Raw genomic sequence first — 24,738 nt, forward strand, 5'->3', positions numbered from 1 at the left:
CATCAACCACCTCCACATCAAGGGGCAGCCAAGAGCCATTAACAATGCCTTGTGCACAGTAGAAAGATACCAACATACCAAATTACTGCTCCTCTTACACTGCTCCTGTTATTTTTTGATAGCTGGATTATTCATAGGGATTTTCTCATGGATGACACAAATAAAAAGCTTATGCCTTAGAGGCAAAATGCAGTGGATCAACTGATCAATTATTGGATCTGACACTGTTTTGTCCAACCAAAGCATTTCAATCTTGTGAGACAGAGAAACTGAAAAAAAAAAAACCCACCTATATCAAGGGGAAAATTTACAGGCAAGACTTACAATGATGTCAGTATTTGATTGAAACAGGATTGCACAAATCCAATTGTAAAATATACAGTAGAATTTGTCAGCTGCTTGGGTGTTTGTGAGGTTTAGCATGTGGGCTTTTGTTTGTTTTGGAAAGCATGGAGGTTGACCTATTAGTGAAGGATTGTACTGCAGATTGTACTGCACTTGAAGTCCTATGTGTGTGTCTCAGAAGCATCATCTTCAAATTCTAGCCCTGACACAGGCAACTCCTACAAAACACTAATATCTTTCCTCATGGTCTGAGCCTCCCAAATCATCAGCAGATTGCCAGCAAGCATCAGCACTCAGGCTTTTTTCATCACTCAAGTCTTCTTGCTTTATATACGGCTTAGGACCTCTAAAATAACTTATCTGAGACATGGTATTTTTTTTTCTGCCAACACATCAACATTCAGAGTTGAGAAACTGCTGTGAAGAACAACTCAACCTGTTCCATGGGAAGAATCATCACCTGGGTAATGGCAAAGGATACAGCTATGAACTTTTCCAGCCTCCTGCCTGTGTCACACTCTGCATTTTAAAATGCTGGGTCACCAGCCCTCCTCTGTGAAGTGTGTGCAGCCCTGGCTGGCTTGGGCAATTTCCTGCCATTGAAATCTTTTGTTTAAGCAATCTTTAGAGAAATTACAGAGCCAAAACAAATGGTTTACCATCCAGTCCACAAAGCCACAGTTTCTGTGGAAGCTGACCATTCAATTATATCCACAGTGAGCAACACTTTTATTCCCCTCTCCTGGGAAAGTGGAAAGAACACAGTCGCTTCAGTCTGAATCCTGTGTTAGAAAGCTCTGAGTCTAAAGAGGCACAAGCAAAGAATTGCATAGGCCTCAGGCCAGAAGTGCTTGTCTGTAGAAGGACAGCTGAATCACACTTACTGAGCACACCTCTGAGGCTGTTGGTGCAGAGGTTCACTCACAATCCTACTTTTTTGGTTTTTCTCTCTTGACAAGTTGGAAGGAACAGGAATGTTAAAACTTGCTGATAAAAGCAAAAAAAAAAAAAAAAAAAAAAAGTAAATGAAAAGGTCACACAGCAAATAGGAGACTGTTTCTCTTTCACATACATACATACAATGGTCCAATTCCAAGCAGACAGGTAGAGCTGCCTGAGCACAATGTTGTTGTGTGATTCAGGAAGAAATTATCATGGCTGTATCCTGTTAGTTCAAAACTTTGAAGGGCAGAGGTACAAATGTCAGTTCAGAAATACTGTAACTCTTGGCCTACTAATTGCTATTGACTCTCAGTTCCTTTACACACACTCCTGTAGTGAAAGCCAGAGACCCATTTCCACCTCCTTGTTTTACTTTTGTACTTTTTCCCATCTATTAAGCAGTGCCCTGGGATTGTGCTGGGAAATTCAGGAACTAAATTCCCTACAGATATTCAATTTGAATTAGCTGAGTAAAACTGAACAAACAGGCTGAGTTGTTGAAACTCAGCACCTGTTCCCATCAGCATGACCAAAGAGGCAGTGTCTTTTCCTATGGTGGTGATGCTTATCCTTCATGTACTGTTACTCATAAGGGATTGAAAGGACCTTTAATATGTTTGCCTAAAGCTACAGCAAACACTTTGCTGAGGATTGCACTGAAGTGCCTGCTAGAGAACAGCTTGACAGAGGTAACAGCTGGAATCCCACTCAGTGTTTTCAACATCTTTAATGATGCTGGGTATCTACAAGACCTCAAGGTCTGAAGCATGAGGGCTTAGTGCCCAGCTTACCAACTCTGGCTCTGACTGTTCATGCATCTACAAGTAGGTTTTTTTCCAGTGTTGGCCAGTTTTCCTTCAGCATCTCCTTGGCCTAATGGATTTGATATTCCCCTTTTTTCACATCAATTTTTAGTTTTCCAAGTTACTAAATTCCTTTCATTATCACAGATGGCAGGAAACTGCAGTCTGTTGTGAGCCACTGCTTTGTACCTTTTCCTCATGTTGCTGCTTCTCCACTAAAGATTTGGTATGTGTGAAGATGTATACCACAGGATTGAAGATTTTTACCACAGTAAACATTTCCAGCAGACACATTCAAGCAAGAAGCAGTGGCATTTGGTGTTACTTCAATTATTTTTTAAAAAGACACTCTTTATCTAGGTTGACAAGAAGAGGAAGACAAGTCAAAGGGGCTGATGTAAATACATCACTGTGCAGTGATTCTACAGCCAGGCAGATGACAGAGCCCTGTAAAAGCAGCATGGGAATGGGCACAGGACAGGATACAGGTCATGCTGTCATTTCTTCTTGCAGAGAAAATACTTTTGCTCAGGTCAGCACCTCATTTACTTTCCTTCCTAATGAGATTCATTTACCATTTTCCAATTGTAATACAAGGGAAGTTTTAAAACCTTTGGCCAGATCCTCAGCAGATGACACTGAACTTAATAGCCAGGGTCTTCCTAGGGGGGCACACACCTATGGCAGCTGCAAAGCCAGATTATGGAAGTCTAAGAGGGTACAGGAGATAATTTCCTGAAAAAGTTCTCCCCATCTGCCCACACATGCACCTGGTCATAACTTCAGCTACTTACTGTCTTCCTGTTATACAAGGATTAGAAGCTGTAAAAGATTTTAGTATAAAGGATTACTGAAGAGTAATACACAAACAGGACTTTGTAGTGCTCTTGTAAAAACAAGAAGAGATCAGGACAGTTTCATGTGACCACAACTGCTTACAAAGCTACTTCATTTCGCAAAACTTTCTGTAGAAACTAATTGTGGAAAGGTCTGAGAAATCTTTATGAAATGAAACAATCAGCCAGTTAATAAAGTTTAAGATGAACTATTGGGCATTTTCAAGGAAAATGCATTTAAATAAATCCCTATATTTCAAAACAAAAGATTACATTAGAATTAGACAATAAAGACAACTGACTTGTGCTACGGAATAGTGAATAAGATTTTTCACTTAAACATTGCACTTAAATGAACAGAAATTTGCACTAAGAAAGCATTGTAGCTTCAGTAAGTTTTAGCACAGGGAAGAGAGCAGGGGATCAGGTAGCTGGTGGCAGAAAAGGGGAACCTATTGGCTTGGGTTTGGTTAGTTGCATTTTTCCAGGTAAATATGAATGAGACAGTGGCAGGAAGACACTTTACTTTGCATAGCCCATGCTTTACCTGCAGGCTATTAAGGGTTATTTATTGAAGAAATGCCCTAAAAATAAACAATTCTAATAGCACCATAGATGAAATGCATACTGCAGTATTTCTTGATTCTTCAATTAAGTATCTTAATGAACTATTGAACATTCTGTATATCTTAAAACATAAGACCAAGGAGGTATTCTACCTGTTTCCTAATCAACTTATCCAAAGGGACAGATTCCACGTTTTAAAAAGCTGTGGATTTAAAAGAATTCAAATTTAATCACAACTGTATTCTTGCTGCAATAAAATCTGAGGAGCGATCGTAACTACTCAAACTATGTGACAAGCAGGGGATTATCCTGGTTTATTCTAATACTTGACTCTGATATATGCTAGTGTATTTAAATACATTGGAACAGCTGGGCTTTACAAGGGATGCTTAGAAACAGAACTTGAGTCTATCTCAAGCACAAAGCATCCCTCAGAACAGGCCATACAGATTAGATGGAAGTAGGGTTGACTTATCCAGAAACTTATAAAAAGTGTCACCCTCAGTATGAGAGGCAAAAGTATCTCATTCATATTAGCTCACACCCTAGGTGGTTCCAAAGGACCCACTACAGATTCCCTCTGCACACAAACCATATTGTAAGTGACCTGTTGAGCTGGTAAGTTCTTTACTGGTTGAAGATCAGACTATCAGTTGCCACAGGCTTCTCCTAAGTTCTACCTACAAGAATTACAAATAATTAACAGAGTTAGAAAGAGATAAGGAAGTCCTCAACTTTAAATTATTTTATTCCTAGGATTTTTGTTTCATAAGTTAGCTTTTTCTACCAAATGACAATTAAGCTGAAATGATTATCAGTATCCTTGAGATTTCAGGTAACAGAAGACCTCTACAGTACAGAAAACCTGATTTCCCCAAAGTGTCTACAGTACCTGCCTTAATTGCTCAGTTCAAGTCTAAGGCTCAGGGGGGATAGGTTTCCTCTGCTAAACCAAAAGCTGCAAACAAGTAATGCTCCTCACCTCTTTGGTTGCCTAGAGAACTTCACTGCATCCTGCAAAACAATTTCCCTTTGGCTGCCTGTGCCTGTCATCCTTGGACTGAAGAAACATTCATGTACTCCAGAGTCCAAAGAGCACATCCAAGCTCTCCATGAGCATGCAAAAATAATCCACAGAACTACCAAATTCCCTGTGGAACTTGCCATTCCTGAAGAAAACTCAACTTGTTTGGACCAGACCCTCAGCAATGTGTTTGCAGTTTGCCCTGTCTTGAGTTTGACTGGTGGACCTCCAGAGCTCTCTGCCAAACTACATTTTTGTGTTTTTTCAGAAGCATCAGTTTTAAGCAACATCAGCTGGCATGTACATATCATAGAACTGTAGAATGTCAGGCTGGAAGGCACTCCAAGGATCACCTGGTTCATCCCTTTGAATATTATTGCTTATGAGATGTCTCAGCACCCTGTCAAGCTGAGACTTAAAACTTCCCAAAACATCAAAAGGGTCCTTCCCTTCTTAATTCCTGTGGATGCAGAACAATCTTTTTCTAAGCCTCAGTCTTTGTATTCATAATAGTGAGCAGGGAGGGACATTTTATTGTTATGAGGGAGGCTGAAACTTGCTGGATCTGGTAATTTTCAAGTTAAAAATCACAGCTTGGAAAGCAAATCCCTGGCATCTTACGGAGAAGCAAAAGTACTTGAAAGAAATCCTTCCTAAATTGCACTTAGAAGGTGTAGATCCTCAGTTTCCATGTCTCACTTGTATTTCTGGACCAGTACACACTTGGTATAGAAGAACAAACTATTTTCTTCTTTGATCTTGCTGCATCTCATATTTTACAATACACTCTAGGAACATATGTGCTGCTGAACTGCCATATGGTATCTGCAAACACAAGACAAACTTGAATAAAGACAAGGCCAAAAGAAAACTGTCAAATTACACTTTATTTGTATTGACAAAATAGGCAAAAGAAAGACTTTGTGTTGGGAGATACAAATTCATTATTTGCTGACAAAATGCTCATATACCCCTGTTGGGTATTTTGACTTTCAAGACAATGCTGAGCTCTTCAACCAGCAATTCTTTATCCTAGAATAAAGAATGCACATGAAACTAAGTTTATATGAAAATCTGTCAACTGCTTTGGCTCAAATTTTACTGCTAAGTTCATGGTTGGCAGCAAATAATTACATATGGCCTCAGAAAAACCTATGTAAAACTGTAAGATCATTAAATAATAAGCATTAGCAGCATACCAAAATACTTCTTGTACAAAGAACATTGCACTTGAACATACACAAGCATTTACCCTTATTTACATATTAGAATTTGTATAGAACAGCAAGACTGATATATACAGAAAAATAGTGGAAACCTTAACAGCCCTAGACAACAGTGTATCTAGTGTTGACTCCTTAGTTTTTCCATACAGTTTCCCAGAATGTCTCGTGATTTTTCTCACTATGTACTACTGCATAAAAAATAGACTTTATAAGCAGTTCAGTCCCCAGTTAACACTGAAATATTTCTATGAACTATTAAATGTTCACTGCACTAGGGAGCAAGGGAGTCCAGGTCAGCTCCTTATAGAAAAAAACAGAACTTCATAGGTGCTATTTAATCACTGTGCTTTACCTTGTAGGAGACACTGAAATTCCTTGGCTGTGCAATAATTACCCGGTGAGTTCCAAAGGCAGCTCTCTACCACACAGGATCTCCCACTGTCTTGCAAGCAATGAAATTAACTTCTCCCTGCTTTCTGCACTTGGGATAAAGATGTACCACTGTATCTCTCTGCTCCTACTGACTTCTTGTTTAGCATTTTCCTTTGGGGCACTGTCAGTTTCTCCAAAGTGATCCAGTGTTAAATTCTGCATCAGATCCTGATTCTGAACATCATCAAACACAAATGTGAGGGCCTGTGGATAAGTCTGATAACCCATAAGTACTCTATCTAAATCCCGGATGCGTCGTCCATCTATAAGCTGATACTTATCTCTCTTGGGTGGTTCCTTAGCAAATTCAGGTAGTGGGTAACTGATATAATCTTCATTGAAGAGGAACAAGTCAGAGCTGGTTAATATAAGTGTTTTAGGTCGAAGTGAACTATTGTTTTGGACAGATCCTTCAGCCTGATTTACTTGAAAGGCCAACACGTACAGAAGGATGTTGAGGGACTGAAGATTAGTCAAACCATCCATCTTCTCTGCCACTAGAAAAGCAAGGTCCCCAATTTCCTCTTCATTTGGATAAATAAATTTTACTCTGCTAGAATGAATCAGTTCATAATTCTCCATTTTTCCTGCAAGAAATGCATAATACTTCTATTTAGTATTATACAATATTATCGAATACTTATTTTAATTAACATGTTCAGGTAAGACACATGTAAGAGAAAATCAGGGAGTTTGGTTAAAGTAACAAATAGGAAACAATTGTTGCATAAATTCCCATCAAAACAGTTTTTAATCAGTGCACTTTATATGATGCATGAAGTATGTCTAAGTAACTCATGACACATAGAAAAGACCATTTACCTGTGGTTTTACTCCCAAATTCAGAGTAGAAGTCTTTATCTGCTGGTTCAGGTGAAGGTGTACGTGCAAGTAATGATAAAACTGCCATGAGCTGCTGTATGAAGGTGTGAGTGTTGTAACTGTCTCTTGTCAGGCAGGTGACTATATGATCTGCAGAGTGCCCTGGCAAGAGGACAGAATATAAACCACTCACACATCTCTAACGTAGCAAAAATTTCTTCAACCAACATGCAACTGTTACCAAAAAAGATGCAAGCATTATTTCTCCTGAAAGCATACATCCTTCAGAAAGCTTTCAAATCCTTGGAAATGAATAACAAACCTTAATCCTTGAAAAAACATGGAAGGATTTAGTTTCTCTTGATTTAAAATACCTATGCTTATGAGTTTACTATTTGACTACTGATGCACAGGTTCAACCTTACTACACTTACTACAATTTATCTCACAGAAAAAACTGCCCTTGGTTTTCTTTATTACAAGCAAAGTTTCTACACAGGAAATTTTGGATTTTCTCTTTCCACTCAAGGTCCCAAAACAATGAGAAGACTTTTTAGAACACAGGACTGTATGGACCACACGTAGTGGTGTGACTCTGAGGCAAAGCACCAGCCCAGAAACTTTACCCATGTTTCTCCCATTACTTTTTAAGCTGCCATCATTACTTCTGATAAACTTTAGGGCCTCATTTTCCATCCAAGAACTCAACTATCAAAAAAGTATTTTGCAACATGGGCAGTACCTTATTCTTGCTCTTTATTGCAAGCCAAAGCCTCAGAACATCAGATTTATAGTACTTGTGTGACCAATTCATTGATATTAAGGTTTCCCAATTACCTCAGTTACAAGATGTTACAAAACAGTATTATCAGCCTACTGGTACAGCACCAACAGTATTACCTTAGCTAAGTTTATTCTAAGGAAAAGCAGCAACAAAAAACACCACACTCTTCCATCTCACTAATAAAATCCAGTAATCCATCTAAGACAAGACTAAACACAAAAACAGATCTGGAAGAAATGGAAGCATAATGTGTACTCACCAGTAATTCGGAAGTACTGGTCAAACAGACCAACATTTACTGACTGCAGGTCATTGAGTTTTAGCACAAAGCAGCAAGAGAGGTGGAAAGCACTATTTTCACAGTCTGAGTTTTCTTTGTTCCAAAAATCTGTTGAGAAAGGATAGATGATAAAAAGCCGAAAGAAAAAAGAATTATTCGATTATTATTCTTTCCATAAGCATGCTTTTTCTATTTATATCTTGTATCTGTATCACACTTACAGAAGAAATTAGGATGGTGCAACAGTGGCTAATACAGATACAATTAAAGATCCTCATTAACAGTAACCTGAAGTAGCTGTCACATGCCAGATTTACATAAGCAGATGCATTAAAAATCACTTAAATGAATCAAATGCACACCATGAGCTTCATTAGCCTTTGCTTACCGTTTTGCCTATGAAAGTGCCTTTAGCAAGTGATGCTAAGGACTATGAAATGGCATCTGAGACAAGCATGGCCACAACAAATTAATAATTAATAATTAATAATACAAAATTAAACATCTTTCGCGGGGGGGGGGGGCGCCACAAAAAAAAGATAATTTGGGGAGAGGGGAGGGGGGGGGGAGGGGGGGGGGTCACAAACACGACGCGGGGACAGAGGTGACAAAGCTTGGTCACTGCGAAGGGGTTGGGGACATCGGAGCCACATGGAATGGCCTCTTTGAGAAGCAGTCATGACTCAACACCCTGGGTTTTGAACATGAAAGCCTCACGGGTGTACTCTGCATTTAGCAAACTCTCCTTCAACTAGGGGATACAAGTCAGAGTACTGACCAAAACTGGTGCTTAAACTGAAGACAAACATACAGACAGGTATTAAGTTGGCAGCCATAATAAACATCAAAATAGCTGTCTGACCTGACTGGTGTTCATCAGCACGAATGAAAGAATCATCCAACAGAAAGTAAATGGCTTTTGTTGAGAGAAGCACACACGCCATCACTTCCACATTGGGAGTCTTGTAAAATAGAACTGAAGACCACATGAGATGTCTCAACTCTTCATTTTCCACCTATGACAAAATTTATTTCATAAATCACTTGCATACTTCAATGTTTCACTTCATCTTAGATGCAACTTCAGATTACTAGAAAAATAATTTCAAAATCTAAAGTATCTGAATGCTACAGCCAAAAAGCAGTTCACCTCAAAGGTGCTAAATGCAGCAGCTTTAATGTGAACACAGGAACAGTCTATTGAAAATGTATTTGTAAAAAAAGTTTTTCAGTTGTGCTCTAGCTATTATAAACACCTACTACATAAGCATCTAATACACAAGAAAGATATTGTTAGAACAGACACTGCATACAAAATTTTAATCAACAGAAAAGCAGTGCAACCCAACCCTCAACGAGCTTGGATTCAAAGATCCTTGAGATGACAGCAGCACAGCTTGTCACTTCAGCTGCTGTTCCAACTAGGCACCTTCCCAGATTCTAGCTTGATGAGCTTACTGCAAATCCTCAGATGAATCACCTGCTGTCTTTATCAGCTTCTCCTGGTGTAAGAGAGAAGCACTTGTGCTTACTTAAAAGATTTGGAAGTGAGGTAACAATTAAAAAAAGTCACTTTCTCAATAAGCTTTTCAATTGACATTTTTACTCAATTTTGTCAGTCAAAAAGCCACATGAATTTAAGACTTGTACTTTTAAGGTTCTTCACAAAGACTAAAAAACTGTGTCATGTTTAGGTTTATATGCTTGTGCTTCAAGAGCACCTAAAGCCATACACATGTTGTGCTGTGTCAGGACATATTTAGAGTATCACAAAATTCCACTGCAGAAACTTTTTTCTTTAAATTGACAAAAGGAAAGAAAACAATAATATTCCTTGAGTAATGCTATCTTTGAGACATACACTAAAGTACTCTGTCAAAATATGCCTGTCAAGATCTCAGTCACTGTAGAGGAGAACCCAAAATGGAGTAACATGAACAGACCAGAGTGCTTCCAGGTTCCACAGAGCTTAACTCTTGTTTTTGTTTCCTAAGTAAAATTAATTAATACTGTCTAGTACTGAAAGGTCACAAGGTATCCTTTTACACTCTTGGGCTAGGCACAATACCTCAGCAATGCTGCCATGGAAAAACTCAACTAGGTCATTTCCTTTCAGCCCAGCCACATACTGCAGAGACACAGAAACACGAAGGTGAACAGGAATCTGGTTATCTTCTGCTATCTTCTGCATAAGAAATTCAGATGGATATAAAGATGACAGAGTCAGATGAGGCTTGCAAAAGCTAGAAGAGATCCAAAAAAACATCATAAAAATTGAAAGAAATAGAGAGCTCTTCCCCTACAAGAACTAATACTTCATATTTCATTCAGAAATTAGGAACAGGTAACTTCTATTCTTAATAGTTTACTTTACATGATTTCTCTTGAGCATAGCTGTCAATTTGCCATGACTTTAGCCTGCTAATACATGAAATACAAAGTTTCCTTCCATAGGAAAATACATTTAATGTTGCAATGATAAAGCAAAACAAAGGTAGACAGGAGCAGTCCAGGATAACCATTCATACACAGTACAGACTAACAGAATGAAAAGATACTTCATAAATACTACAGGCCAAAAGCAATTACCATGACAACCCCAAAAACATTGTCTAGGCCACACTACAACTGACCACATAAGGGAATTGTTACCTTGCTGACTGACCATGTCTGTTCACCTCCACAGCGTGATTTCTTACAGCATCTGATTTGCTTGAAGATTTGAAAATAATAATAGTCTTAACATCCTGCAGCAGTGTCCTTAGAAGACTGTAGATTCTGAGGAAGTGGAATTTCTCATGAGGTAGAACAAACACTGCTGTAACAAGTTTGTATCCGATGAGCAGCTCCAGCACGTGCCCATCCAAAAATGAACCCTTCTGCTGGGTGGAACCGTGAGTCGGATGCAGCACCAGTGATGCTAATGGAATCCTATTCAGCTTAAACACACTTCCCAACTCTTCTGGTCCTCCCCATTTACCTGGCAAGGAACTGAAATCCACCTTTACTATGTACAAATGCTGGGGTGTTAGAAATATCCAACATGGATGGATCACACAGGGACCCTGGTCAGGAGGTTTATACACCCAAGAATAAAGTGCAGAACACAAAACATTTTTTGATGATTCTTTGCCAGCTGACTCTGGTTGATCCAAGATTTTCTCAATATTGATTTTATTCCCAGAAACAAGGTATGTCAGGAAACAACCTTTTATTTCAACATCTTCTGTTGAAATGCAATTCAATTCTATAAGCTGAGAGAGAAAGTCTTGGAGGTTTGCTTTGTCACAATACAATGAACAGCTTGGTAACACTGATGTGTAGTGTTGAGAGAAACACGTATGTAAACAGGAATAAAAGTCTTGAAGGTTCTGGGAGTCAGAAACAATAAACAAGCAGTGGTCTCTGTTTTTCAGCTTCAGTGTTAAACAGATTTCTGGCAGAAGAAAGCCAAATTCTGTCAGGTCAGTATATGGAAAACACATTGTTAATTTCAAGGCAGAAGGGATGTGCTGACAATTTTCTCTCAATTTCTGATGAGGAATCTCAAACACAGCTAGCATGTCCTCAGTCAAAACCAAACAGGAAGCAAACTGCCTGAGTCCTTTATGAACGTGAATAGAAAAACTCCAGAGAATTTTGATTATGTCAACACTCTCCACTGCTATGCTGTCAGATGACCAGAGATCTGAAGTAGTGCTGAACTCAAAAGTCTGATCACCTTCATGAAGTCCCATTTCAAAATATCCATCTTCTTTGTCTGTGGTTCTAGGATCACCTGGAGGGCTTCCTTTACCCTCCACAAAGGAGGAGGGTGATCGCTGCACAGTCTGCACTATCAAGGCAGAAAGGTGCTGGATAAAATCTTGGTTTGTGGCAGTGTAAGACATACAATTAAAAGGCAAGATGATGGTGTTATAGGGGTCAGGCACCACACAGTGTTCTTCCTCTGAATGGTCCAAACTTCAAAAGAGACAACAAGCCACAGTAAGCACAAGCTTGAGTTTAAGAACAGTCATAGCTACCTACAATTCATGGTGCTGCTTGTCAGAACCTTGAGGTTTACTCTTGTTACTACAGCTAAGTCAGTGTAATTTTGTAAAGTATCTTCATACTGCACACAGCCATTGATTTTAAAGGCTGGTAAGAGTGTAATTTTCCAGAGAACGAGAAATAAAATGCTTAACTCATCTTCCATTTTACAACACCAATAGGCATATCCTTGTAAGTTACAGCAATTCACTATACAGCAATTGTTGGTTTTGAAACTACCAACTGCATTCCAGAGCTCAAAGGTTAAAAAATTTCCACCATGAAATTGATTTTGGACAAAAAAATAAACAGAGGTAGCATACAATGAAAGAAGCTGTTTTGCCTTAAAGGCAAAGTTTAGAAACAGAGCATCCACTGTTACTCTCCAAAAGCTACTGAGGATTTAAACAAGAATTTATATATCCAGCATACCACAAGTGATGACCACTTCCATACTCTTCACATGAATCCAATAGAGAGGCAGGCTCCTAAGGAGAAGAAAACATCAGGAAGCTATCAGCTACTTAGAGCAGCTGGCAGGGTTCAGCATACAGGAAAAGCAAAGGTAACGCTGGCTCCTGCTTTTTAAAGCTACCCAACCCACTCCAAAGTCATGGGCAGCTGTATAGCTGTCCTTCAAGGATCCTGAAACACTGGATGTTTACTTTAGGCTGTGTAGTTTAAGTGGGAAAAGAACAAGTTCTGCTACTGATGAGAACAGATCCAACCTATGATCCACAGACATTTCAGTACACTACAGATTTTTACTGCAGTGTAAAGTGAGGCAAAAAGCTAAAGGACCATGACAAAGGCCAATTCTACTGGTACAAAGGAACAGATTCTCCAAAGTCTTGCTGTCTCATTCCTTGATGCCAGACATAGAGAGTGTTTCCAACACAACAAATGAAATCAATACAAAAGTTATAAAACAGCAGGAGTTTGAAGGAGACAAGTTAAGGCCATTACCTATTGACAGGGAGACATTTCTGCTACTGTACTAGCAAGCAAATCACCTTCCAAAATGAGATACTGTAGTAAGATTGAAGTCTTACACTCAGTATCTAAGTGGATATTAAATGATGTGATGCTAATATTGGGTAAATATCTCAAAGTCATGACAACAGTGAGAACAATTCTCTGTGCTGCTGGTAAACATGTATTATGCATTTCATTTACAAGGCAGAGCAACATCAATTCACATCTGGGGCTACTACCTGACCATAAAAATAGCTTTGCAATTGATTACTATAACAAAAGAAATGCAGTATCAGAAATAAGCTTGCAAAACACTTCGAAATAACATAAACAGAAGGATGGCAATTACCTGATTTTTACATCTGGAGTCTGGCATTTCAAAGCATCTCTGGGGAACTGTATGGTCTTTAGGAGTCGAACCACTGGACTGCAAAAAACTGCTGGCTAGGACTGTTTCTTCACAAATTATTTCTGGAATAAATACAAACAGCTCTTAAAATCACAAGTTAAAGCCAAAATGAATGTCTAATAGTATCTGTCAAAGAAGTTGAACTGAAATTGTATAGTTAAGATCTGATCATAAATCATTAAAGCTAAAAGGATATATTCTCCTAACAGCTTGAACAAAACAGAGGCAGGCAAATTTAGTCTATTTACGGAAGTATCTTCAATTGCACTGAAGTTGCATTAAAGACTGCTAAAGCTCATTTTTCAAGCTAGGAAACAATTTTTATCTCCACATCTGACATAAGAATTCTTCACCTGATTCAGTTTTAACAGAACTAGTCAGTTTTGTTAATACTAATCCAACATTTTCGTAAATTTCGTAGCATTCTCTCAGATTTCTGCCTGCTTCAGGTGAACCAATATAATACCTATAAAACCTTCAATGAGACCCAGAAGATCTGGTAACTCAAATGCAGTTATCTCAGCTTACTGGGAACCTTTCTGAAGGACTCAAAGCTGAATCATCAGTAAAAACTTATCATGAATACATATAAGAACATTCTCAGGGACATTTAACCTTTTGGCTGTTTGATATTCACAGCATCACACTGGCTCAAAAGAGCAAATCAACACTCAGTATTACCACTGAGCCAGCCAGGCAGCTCAAGTATATAAATGTGCTAATAAACAGGATTAGTGTGGATATGTTCCTGACTTGAGCATAAAAGTGCCTGCATATATCTTTCTGGATTGGTGGTAAAGTTTAGCATGTTATGCCAAACCATCTCACAGCCAGAGGAAATGAGGTATTTATTACTTGAACAAAATACTGTGCTAGCAAGAAGGAAACTCAAACTGTCAGGAAAACCAGAACATGACAGCATTATTTTTGGTTTTCTGTTTCCTATTTAAATATTTAATCTTTTTCCATAAGCCATTTGCCAGTGACATTTAATTTGAAGAATATGTTACGGAAACAGATGGTGTCTAGAAAAACTGCAGAGAAAACAATTCATAGAAATAGCATATCAGGAAAATAATATATTATTAATGATTTAAGGTCTAGCTGAAGCTAATTGCCTAGTGTATTTCCTTTTTCATTTTTTTTTAAACAGGTTTCTCAAAATCAGTATTTTGAAAACAACCCTTGATAGTTAGGCAAGTAGAAAAGTTTCTACTGTTAAAACTGAGAAGTAGGCTGCCCCAGCCCACTGTTTATAAAAGCCTTCCCCTCAAGATCCTACCAAAGGAACCTTATGGAAAAAGACTACAGTAAATCAACCTTGATTCTTTCACCAGTCTTTCTATAAAACTTCCAAGTACTTCAGAAGAAAAGATCCACTTTTTCTTCCAAAATTCATTTTTTCCTAAACATTTACTGTAAAAAGACTATTAAGGAGTAACTTTTAAGCAGTCAGTGATTGCTAGCATGCATTTTAACACCAGGTCCTGTATAAAACTGCAGGTTGCTACACAGACAAACTGAGTCAATTCTGTAACTTAAATGCTTAATAATTTAAAGCAAGTGTTGACTTTATTTTGTAAAAACTGATTACTTTGTCTGCAGATGAAAGGTGATCTAGAAAGGCTGCAAAAGTAAATAAAATAGTTACAGATTTAGTTGCTATTTATGCAAGTTCTCTGTCCTTTAATAAAATGCTGTTTTAACAATTTCATTTTTACAGAGTGAACTAAAAAACCTCTACTGATCTTGCAGAAATCACAGCAATGGACTCCTCAAAGTTCAAGCTTTTAGGGCATGTTTGTCTCCCCTCTCCATCAATCCACTAACTTATTGGTAAGAGTAAACTGTTCCACCCCAAATTATTGAGAATATAATCCCTGCTCTTTTAAATGGCTAAAGTCTTCTCCCCCTGTTAACATTCTAGAGCACTTTAAGTTTTCAATCAGGCAAAAGCCAAAAAAAAGTACTTTTTTCTTCTCAAATGAATATTCTCACAGGTCAGTCTTACAGGCTCCTGCAAAAAATGAAAGATAAGCCATTCTTCTAAGCTGCTGATGCAAGAGACATGCTTATTTGAAACAGAGTAAAAATAATTTTCAGGTGAGGTTTAGAAGGTGCTGTAGAACACAACAGATGTGCTGAAACCCCAGGCTCAGACAGAACACTAACCCCACCCCTACAACTGTCTTTCACTAACCTCCATTTTCTATCTTCCTTATATTTGACAGAAATGGAGCTGTTAACAAAAAAGCAGTAATAGAACATACGGCTTCTTGAACCCTAATTTTGCAAATCAAAACCAGGTAAAGAAGCAATTTTAAAACATGCCCATACATGTCACAGTTTTCCATTGAAGCATGAATCTAAACCAGGAAAATAGACTTCTGCTGGTGATTTCTGCAGGATGATGCAGTTAAATAAGTCCTGTACCCAAACTTCAACTACAGTTAATTAACACTACAGTGAATGGGTCATTTTTGCTGATTCACATTCATAAAACTGCCACTTTCTAAGCCAAGACTACCAGGTCTTTCTGCTTGCTCTTGATAAGCCCTATATTGATGCACATAATGTTCATGTATATCAATGCAGCTTAGAAAAGCAGAACCAAGAGGCTCAGCCCAGCAGCACGATACATACATGATTACCTTGGCTGGAGCTGACAGGACGAGGCAGAGAGGGAGAGGAAGGGCGAACAGTAAGAGAAGAACAGTTTGATTTGGAGCTGGCAGCAGAGAGCCTGGAGTCCTCACTGATCTAATAAAGAAAGTATGCAGTGATTAAAGACCTCAATGCACAGGACATTAGATCTTGAACTAAAGTAAGTCTACAAACACTTTCTTCATGTCAGTAAAAGAAAGACAGTGCCAGCTTCTTTTTGGGGGTGACAGGGACACAGCCTCTGAGTTTCTATTTTCACTTTAAGTGAAACTCCTCTAAGAATTCTTTCAGAGAAGTCAATCTGATCACTGATTAATCACATTGACAAAACGAGCAGTGAGTTTCACAAGCCTCAAGAGAATGAAAACAGGATTTCTACAGTGAAGGGACAGAACAGGTTCTGATAATAAATTTACTACCAAAATAAGACAAACCAACTACACAGCAGACTGACACACAAGAGAAGGCACAGAGGATTTGGGATTCTTTCCCACTGCTAAATACCCACAAGAACAAAGTTTGGGTAAGTAATTTCAGTACTCCAACACAAGCAGTAAAATCACACTTCTGTAATACTTGTGTAAGATACAAAATATGGTTGATACAGTATACTGAATATTCATTGTGAACACCACTAACTCATTTGATCTTTTCCTCCCTACGTCCCATCTCCCAAGCCAGCACAAAAAGGAAGGTCACATAATTACTGAAATTACACTGAAAACCAAATTAGAAAAAGACTGGCAACATTAAAATTCATACCACATTCAGACAACAAAGGAAGCGTAAAAGCTTCAATGAAATCTGCCTAGATCTCATTTCTAAGTCTTTTTTCTAAACATCTTGTGTGCAGCACATTCTACTCCTCTTACAGCACCAAACTCACCTTTTTATCAGAGCTGCTCAGTTTATATTTCACCTCCTTTGCTTTTTGAATAGCTTTCAGCACTTCCACAGTGTCTAGTTCCTTTTCTGTGGTAACCGTGTTATCCAAACAGACCTAAAAATATGTAAAAATACTGAAACCAAGGTAGCTCTACAATTTCTTGTTATTAATGCAATACTCAATTATCTTAGCTTAATGCAAAAGCTATATGAATCTTTGAAGCCATTACATAACAAGTAACATCAGGCCTTGCTCTAACATAATTGAATGCAAACTCAAGACATGCTTGGCAAGCTTAACACCCTCCTAGCACAACTGTCTTTCAACATCAACACCCTGTACCCAGTGAAGGGGCAGGAGAACTTTCAGTTACATCCAGTGGCACAGTTGAATAATGCTAATACAGTTTCATTCTCTGAAGACCTTTTCTGATGCACATTAAAAACTCACTGGATTTTTGGAACATTTGCACTACTTTCCTTGCCAGGCTTTAAAAAGAGACTTTCTTATGCCAGCTTCCAAAGAAGTGCACTGTGGCTTACCTCTGAGGCCCTGTCCCCAAACTGAGCAAGTACTTTGGTCCGGTAATCAGGGATGATGCTCAGTGGATTGCTGGATAAGATCAGCTTTTCTAGGCATGGGAGGTTTCCTATATTTTTCACTTCATCAATCTGGAAGGTTTTAAATAAAAGAATGAATACAGATTGGCTAAATGAAAATGAGGATACAGACTGAGCATTTCTTGCTTAAATTACACATGATAGCCAGGAAAAATAACCACAGGCACTTGTTTATTTCTGGTTTCATCCACTAGAAGAAGCTGCTTGTAATCTAAAGCACAATTTGACACTGAAAATCAAGTTACCTGTTCTATTTTGTTGTTGCTCAGATCCAAGTTGACTAACGAGTACAGTTTGTTAAGACCACAGAGCCTTTCCAGCTGATTTCCTGCTAAATTCAGAGTTTTGATGTTTCCCAGTTTTGTGTGAACACCTTCTAGTGATGCGAGTTTGTTATAGGATAAGTCCAGGTGAACAAGGTTATAAAGATGCTATAAAAGTACAGAAAAATCCACATCATGCACCAAATCTTTACAATTAAACAATACCACGTGTTTGATAAATGCTCCTTTTTTTTGTGCAAGTGTTTTCATGGTGGACACTGACTTGCATGAAAAAGATGACATGAAATTGCTCATTAAACAGGTTCAAGCTTGTACAAAGGGTACTTCCTCAACTGCACTTTTAACAACCCACAGATATAACTGGCAGTGAATGATTTTAGTTAAGAAGAAAATGCTGTATGCCAATATTGGCAAAGAAAATATCTAGAGTAACTAAAAATCACAGGATCAGCCAGGTTGGAAAGGACTTCTGAGATCTAGTCAATCCCTTGATCCACTTCTGCCATGGTTACCAGACCATGGCACTGAGTGCCACATCCAGTCCCTTCCTAAAAACCTCCAGGGAAGAAATGCACCATTAAAAGAATACTTCGTGTTTTGCAGGATAAATTATTTGGGCTTAAAATATTCTCCATGAAGATGATGAGCAACAAAATTCTAAAGCAAGAAAATCTGTGTTCTAAGGTCCTGGACAGTCTGGGAGAAAAAGGTCCCCTTCAAAAATATCACTTACCTGTAAATTTTCTACGACAGACACCCCATTGTGACTCAAATCCAGGAATTCAATCTTTGGAATTAATTTCTAGAAAGGAAGAAAGCATATGTTAAATGCATTTCAGCTTATAAATCGGGCCATACCTCCTTCACTATCAGCAAGCCAACAAGCAAAGATATCATCCAATATATAATCTCTTATCAACTTTTGGTATTAAAAGAGCACTGCATATGATTTAGTGCAACAAGAGTTCAATCTTGTTCTTAATAAAACCAAGTTATTCTGAGTAACATGGTTAAGTTTCACTTTGAAGCTTGGTTTCTCAATGAAGACAAATAAGCTGCTCCCTGTTTAGCTCTAGTAACTACGGATCAAACAAACAAGCATATCTATGTTACACACAAGCCTGGATAAAGACAACAGTACCAAAACCCAGAATAAGTTGAGTGGTTTGTTTCCACAGTTTGATTATACTAGCCAAGCATTACAAGGTAATACAAACTTCTCAAAAACACACTTTGACCCAAAATGTCTTATTTTTGAGGGACTCCACCTTGAATTTCATGCTGAACTTTTATGTCAATATATTTGCATCTGCTTTATTTTGGTTGTAATCTAACCAGTTATTGCCTTGTATTTAAGGTCTGGACTCTGACCTGGAGAATCCTGTCTATAGCTCAGAAAAAAACCCTGAACAAGAAAACTATGCTCCAAGTCCATGATCTCTGGAGTCAAGCTACAGACCTACTTCCCACTTCACGAGAGTAGCTATACTCACATTAGACACATTCTTATCAAGAGTGATATTTTCTGTTAATAACTGATTTGCAAAACCTATCTTTAAGTTACTGGCAAAATATACCATTTTTTTATCCAGTTTTTAAATACGCAGGAAACTTCAGCCTTAACTTTCCAAAGTTGAGCCCAGGAGGATTGGTTTTTGTTTTTTTAAAAAATATTTATGTGGCCTAAAGCCAAAGCAAACAGTAAAAGCATGTTTCCAAAAGTTGGTATTTATGGAAGTGTTGCTTACAGAGCACAGAATGACAAACTTTTCTTCTTTAGCAATGACAATATCAAACTAGTTAAGGAAAAAATCTCCTAAGCATTAACTTGGGCAGCTAATCAACATGAAGTAAATGCAACTTGAAGTGTTTCAAAAAGAGAAATATAAAGCATATGCAAAATCCACCACTGTGTGCCACAGAAAGGAAGTCATACTTTTTTTCCACAGATAAGAACAGAAATATTTCTTACCACTGAATCATCAATTAGAGAGATGCTATTGTGACTCATATCCAAAGTTGTTAAAGTTCTCCAGGTTGGGATAACAGCTGTCACTGGACAACTTGAAGTTTCACCCTCTGGCTCCCACTGATCAAACTCAGAGGCCTCAGGCACTAGGATTTCCTGTTAGAAGACAAGCACAAGATAATATGCTTTCATCTTCACTAAAAGTTAATAGTTTTGAAAACAATCCAAACAAACTTATGTAAGTAAGAAGATTTCTAAGCTTTATAATCACCTAAGATTGAAGTTGTAGGTCTTAAAATGTGAGCTGACTGGGCAAGAATTATTTTAGATCTACACAGGAGTTTCACCATGAGCAACTGAGTCAAACCAGGGAATGTGGAGGAACAATAGAGGGAGTGTGAAAATTATGCTACTGGATATCCCTTGCCAAATCAAAACCAGAGAAAAGAATAACATGCATTCAATTCTGGAATACAATAAAAGCATGAGAAATGTCAGTCAGGGGACACCTGTGGACACTTCTTCCACATTAAAGCTGAGATTCTGAAGGGTCAGCAAACCCTTTCAGTTCCACAATTCTAAAAGCAGAACTTGCAACAAGTAGTACAGAAGAATATGTTGACTCAAAATGGATATTTCCACAAAGTGCATATTTTATTTAATGTGAATCTGAACTCTCACTGTAATCAGGAACTCATTCTTACCTTCATTGATGTTGCTGAAAATCGAATGCTCATTGTAGCCAGAGCATGTTTTGATGAAGTCAGCCCTTTGATAAGCTTCCCCCCACAATGACTGATCTATTAAAAAAAGTTAGTCAGGAAGAGGCAACTCAAAAGCTTCAACAGCATATTCTCTACCAATCTGAGAGCAGTTACAGTACTCCCTTAATATCTCCTGCACCACCAGAAGTTGGCACAGACCACATGACAGTCATATATTCTGTCTCTTGGATGATCTGAAGTGGTCAGAAATACTTACAAAATACTCACTGAACAATTTCTGATATAAACCCTGTCATTCACACTGAAAGCAGATCAGTGAAAAAATCTCCAAATTAACAAGCAAGAGGCACTATACACAAAACTGTACTTTCACATGCAAATTTAATGTCGTGATATTTTAATAAATATTTGGTGCTTTCAAGTGAAAAGTACTTTTCACCAAGAGACCCCATTATAACCCATTTGTTAGGTCTTCAAGGAAATGAAAAGCCATCCTCTTTTAGGTTTCATGTATATGATGGAAATCACATTCTTTTTGAAGACAGAGTGCAAGCTATTCTTAACATTTAAATTTGGTATCATTTCCAAGAAATGACAAAAAACAGCTTCACAAGCAGAAGTCCTTCTTAACATTGCACTCCCCAATTCCAGCACCAGATCAAAGTATACAACTGCCAAATTTCAGATACATGCAGCAGACCTAGCATTCACAGAGCCTCCATGAGCAGTATTGAAGCCATACCTCTATTTGATGAAGTGATTTGAATATTGACAGATCAAAAGGCAAGAGATGCTCCTGAATATTACTGGTTCCAAAAGGTCCCCCTGTTCCAGTGACCTAGGAATGAACATTTAGTTGGCTGAGAGTTAGTGCACACAATCCAGGGTGTCCACATTTGCCTTACACAGGCAACAGCACAAACACAATAGCTTGGGAAGACAGCCAAAGTTCTAAACTGTTTTTCAAGTATGGAATGATTAATGAACCTTGCACATTAACTTTTGTGGAAAAAAGTGCTGACTGATCCAGCTAAATGCACCAAACTTGAACTGCCACCTTGTGCTTGCATTTTGTATCACATGGGGCATGCAAAATACCCAAAATACCATAGGCAAGGCTAACCAAGGTTTCCTTCTCAGCTGACCAAGCCAGAGCTTCAATTCACTAAAATCAACTTCCTTGAGATACCTGGATGCCCCAAGAGCTCCTCTGCAAGGGATGAAGTTCATGGTAGTGGTAAGATTGGTTTGAAGATAACATTAGACATTTGCACACATGAATAAAAATGCATTTAATACTCTTGTGTGGTCACTGGATTTGGGCCTTAGAGCATGTCAGCAGCATCTATGACAGGTGGCTTCCTTTAATGTGAATATAATTTGGGGAGAAATCTCTGATCCTAATGTATCTTATAAGTTCTCGAGGTACCCTCTCACAGGCACTCAGAAAGGGCCAGAAATTCTGAAGATGGGTATTTTTGTAAATTTTTGTAATCAATACGCTCTTCTCCAGCTAGAAAAATCTTCTGTTCAGAAGGATGGCACAAACAACTGAAGATCCACAGGAATAACAGTACAGCTGTGGTTTTACTTCTGCAACTTCCTAAGTCATCCAGTGAAGCTTTGCCTGATCCACTACTTTGTTTCCCCTTTGAACACACAAGTCAAAAGGAAGATTCTAATGTAATAAAGGGACTAAAAAGTGGTTTTGAGCTGTAGCAAGCAGTGTTAAAAACAATTATTCAGGAAAATTCTTTCCAATTCAATTACTTGTTAGGAAAAAACCATATTGGCTCCAGACAAAAATGATCTGTTCTGAGGCCATCTTACACCTATTCTGAAATGATATTTTAGCTACAAATTCAAGGCTGTCTTGCAAACAATGCAGTTCTTGCACTGAAGAAGTTAGTATTCATCTATCTCCCCATTCCTGCTAGCACCCACTAAGATTCTGTGGCTGCATCCATACAGACAGCACTGCTGTCTGAGAGACCCCACCACACAGGTCAATCAACAGGTTTGATAGAGAACTGTGTATTGAAGTTTGGCAGAAAAACACCTGTTTAACATTGACTTCCAAATGCTTGCAGGTGTTTACCATCAGTAAAGTTCTCATGCATTCAAACTAGACTCCAGAAGTATGCTAAGAATCAAGTCAGTCTGAGAAAAACATCCTGTCCACCATCCATAACAAGCAAAGCTCACCTTTAAATACTTGAGTCTACAAGTGAAGTCTAGAATATGACCAAGATCTGTTTTGGCATCTCCATTAGCACATGTAGGCTTTCCCTGCTGCAACTGCTGAGTGACAGCATATAATTGCAGAGGTCTGATGGTGAAGACTTCTCCAGCCATTAACAGCTGCTCTCCTGGAAAACAAGAGTATGAGGGTATCAAACAGTGCTGCGATGATTACAGAAGAAATGGTACTTGGAAGATCTAACCTTAGATATGTTTGTCATTTAGACTCTAAGCTCACAACTGAGGTACCAAAACAATGCCCTTTTTTGCCACTTTAAGCTACTGGAAGGCTACATTAATATAAAGCAGTCAGATAACAACGATTCTGGTATCATTGGAGGCACTACAAAGTCAAGAAAGATTTCTTCAGGAGATTCCTTAAATTGTTCCAAAATGCTGAGTGGACCTCTGAAACAGCTTCACCTGAAGTTACTTTTGTGCCAGAGCAATCTGAAATGACATGCTGAAACATGTTTCACCTATCACCTCAGCCACTGAAATTACACAGTAGCATCTGGCATGTCCTTCAAAAGAAAACAAGCATGGGTTAATCATTTCCCATGCCTCCTGCTGCTAATGAACCAGCTAGAGTTGCTGCAGTTACAGTAAGTGTATGTAATTTTCATTTGTCAGTCTCAGAAAAGGACATTGTATAACTCACTGACCCAGTCTCATTACTGAGTTCTGGAAGAACAGTATTTAGATATGTAAAGTGGCTTCTTGCATTTTAGACAGACTGTATCAGGACTCAGTGACACAAATCAAGCTTCCATACCAAGGAAGAAAGCTTTAAAAAGCTTCTGATCACCAGTAACACATCTTGTCCTTTAAGGACACAGATTAGCAGGCCCTTTTCAAAACCAAAATTCACCAATTCTTTTATTTTGTTTTCAAACATAGCTGCACTACTGTTACAGCTTCTCTCAAAATGCAGCTTGAATCAAAGTGCAAACAGTAAGAAAAAGGTGAGGAAACAAAGGGGAATAAAAAGTCTCATAGTCTTGATATAGAATATTCAAATCTCTTTGTCTGGAGATTCAGTATCACAGGTATGTCAATGCATGCAGAGAAAAACCCATTCCCAGTTAGATTCTTTCAATTTCTTTACCTTTGTGGAAGAGCTCTTCAGCCAATGCAGCAGTGATCCCGTTGATCTCCTGCAAAGGATAAACTACCATAATTGAGTGCTATTTACATAATTGCAGTTCAAGGTTTTCAAAATGTACATTTGCTGAACTCTTATTTGCTGAGGTACAGGGGATTTTCTTAAACAGAAATTAACTGTGATTGTGTCTTAATGTATTTCTGTGCAACTTGAAAAGGCTTCATAAAAAATAACCTGATATTATTTCCATTTCCAAGATGGAAGATACTGAACTACATTTCAATAATCACATCCTGCATATATTACTGAAGGACAACAGCAACTAAAGCAACTATTACTTGCCACCATTAGCCCAATTTGAAAGGGGCTCAGTTTTGAAGAATCTGTTACAAGGACAGTAGCATGTAACTAAAATAGTTACCTGGGTTCAAACCAGGAGGGCAGATTTAGATTAGATGTTAGAAGCTCTTCACCATAAGGGTGGTGAGACACTGGAACAGGTTGCCCAGAGAGGTGGTGGAAGTCCCATCCCTGGAAGTTTTTAAGGCCAGGCTGGATGGGGCTCTGAGCAACCTGATGTAGTGGGAGGTGTCCCTGCCCACGGCAGGGCAGCTGGAATTAGATGATCTTAAAGGTCCCTTCCAACCATGAAAATTCTAGGATTCTGGTGTTCTTCAGATTTTAACATGAAGACCAGTCTACTGCATCAAGCACTCAATTTTTCCTCAGAATATCACTAATTCACAGAAAAACTTTATATTAACAGA

General features: G+C 38.3%; 1 protein-coding gene across 7 annotated transcripts in view; it reads right to left on the reverse strand.

Annotated features, from left to right (window-relative positions):
* Positions 1 to 5,232: 5,232 nt before the first annotated feature.
* NISCH (nischarin) overlaps positions 5,233 to 24,738 on the reverse strand; it is a 29,559-nt gene continuing 10,053 nt past the window's right edge. Inside the window, exons 4-22 of one of the 7 annotated variants that reach the window (XM_071755708.1) lie at positions 23,975 to 24,023; positions 22,831 to 22,994; positions 21,368 to 21,463; positions 20,605 to 20,700; positions 19,904 to 20,056; positions 18,665 to 18,733; positions 17,893 to 18,078; positions 17,570 to 17,698; positions 17,028 to 17,141; positions 16,129 to 16,237; positions 13,418 to 13,539; positions 12,526 to 12,581; positions 10,714 to 12,024; positions 10,130 to 10,304; positions 8,924 to 9,077; positions 8,041 to 8,169; positions 6,998 to 7,159; positions 6,096 to 6,762; positions 5,233 to 5,342 (exon numbers count right to left, since the gene is read on the reverse strand). In XM_071755708.1, coding sequence (XP_071611809.1) covers positions 6,134 to 6,762; positions 6,998 to 7,159; positions 8,041 to 8,169; positions 8,924 to 9,077; positions 10,130 to 10,304; positions 10,714 to 12,024; positions 12,526 to 12,581; positions 13,418 to 13,539; positions 16,129 to 16,237; positions 17,028 to 17,141; positions 17,570 to 17,698; positions 17,893 to 18,078; positions 18,665 to 18,733; positions 19,904 to 20,056; positions 20,605 to 20,700; positions 21,368 to 21,463; positions 22,831 to 22,994; positions 23,975 to 24,023 — 3,903 coding nt within the window. In that variant the 3' untranslated portion in view covers positions 5,233 to 5,342; positions 6,096 to 6,133. Of the gene's footprint in view, positions 5,343 to 5,386; positions 6,763 to 6,997; positions 7,160 to 8,040; positions 8,170 to 8,923; positions 9,078 to 10,129; positions 10,305 to 10,713; positions 12,025 to 12,525; positions 12,582 to 13,417; positions 13,540 to 16,120; positions 16,238 to 17,027; positions 17,142 to 17,569; positions 17,699 to 17,892; positions 18,079 to 18,664; positions 18,734 to 19,903; positions 20,057 to 20,604; positions 20,701 to 21,367; positions 21,464 to 22,830; positions 22,995 to 23,974; positions 24,024 to 24,738 lie in introns of those variants that run through there. The other 6 variants (XM_071755707.1, XR_011728211.1, XR_011728213.1 and 3 more) reach the window with 6 other exon arrangements.

The sequence above is a fragment of the Heliangelus exortis genome, chromosome 12, assembly GCF_036169615.1.
Source record: "Heliangelus exortis chromosome 12, bHelExo1.hap1, whole genome shotgun sequence".
NCBI classification, from domain to species: Eukaryota; Metazoa; Chordata; class Aves; order Apodiformes; family Trochilidae; genus Heliangelus; species Heliangelus exortis.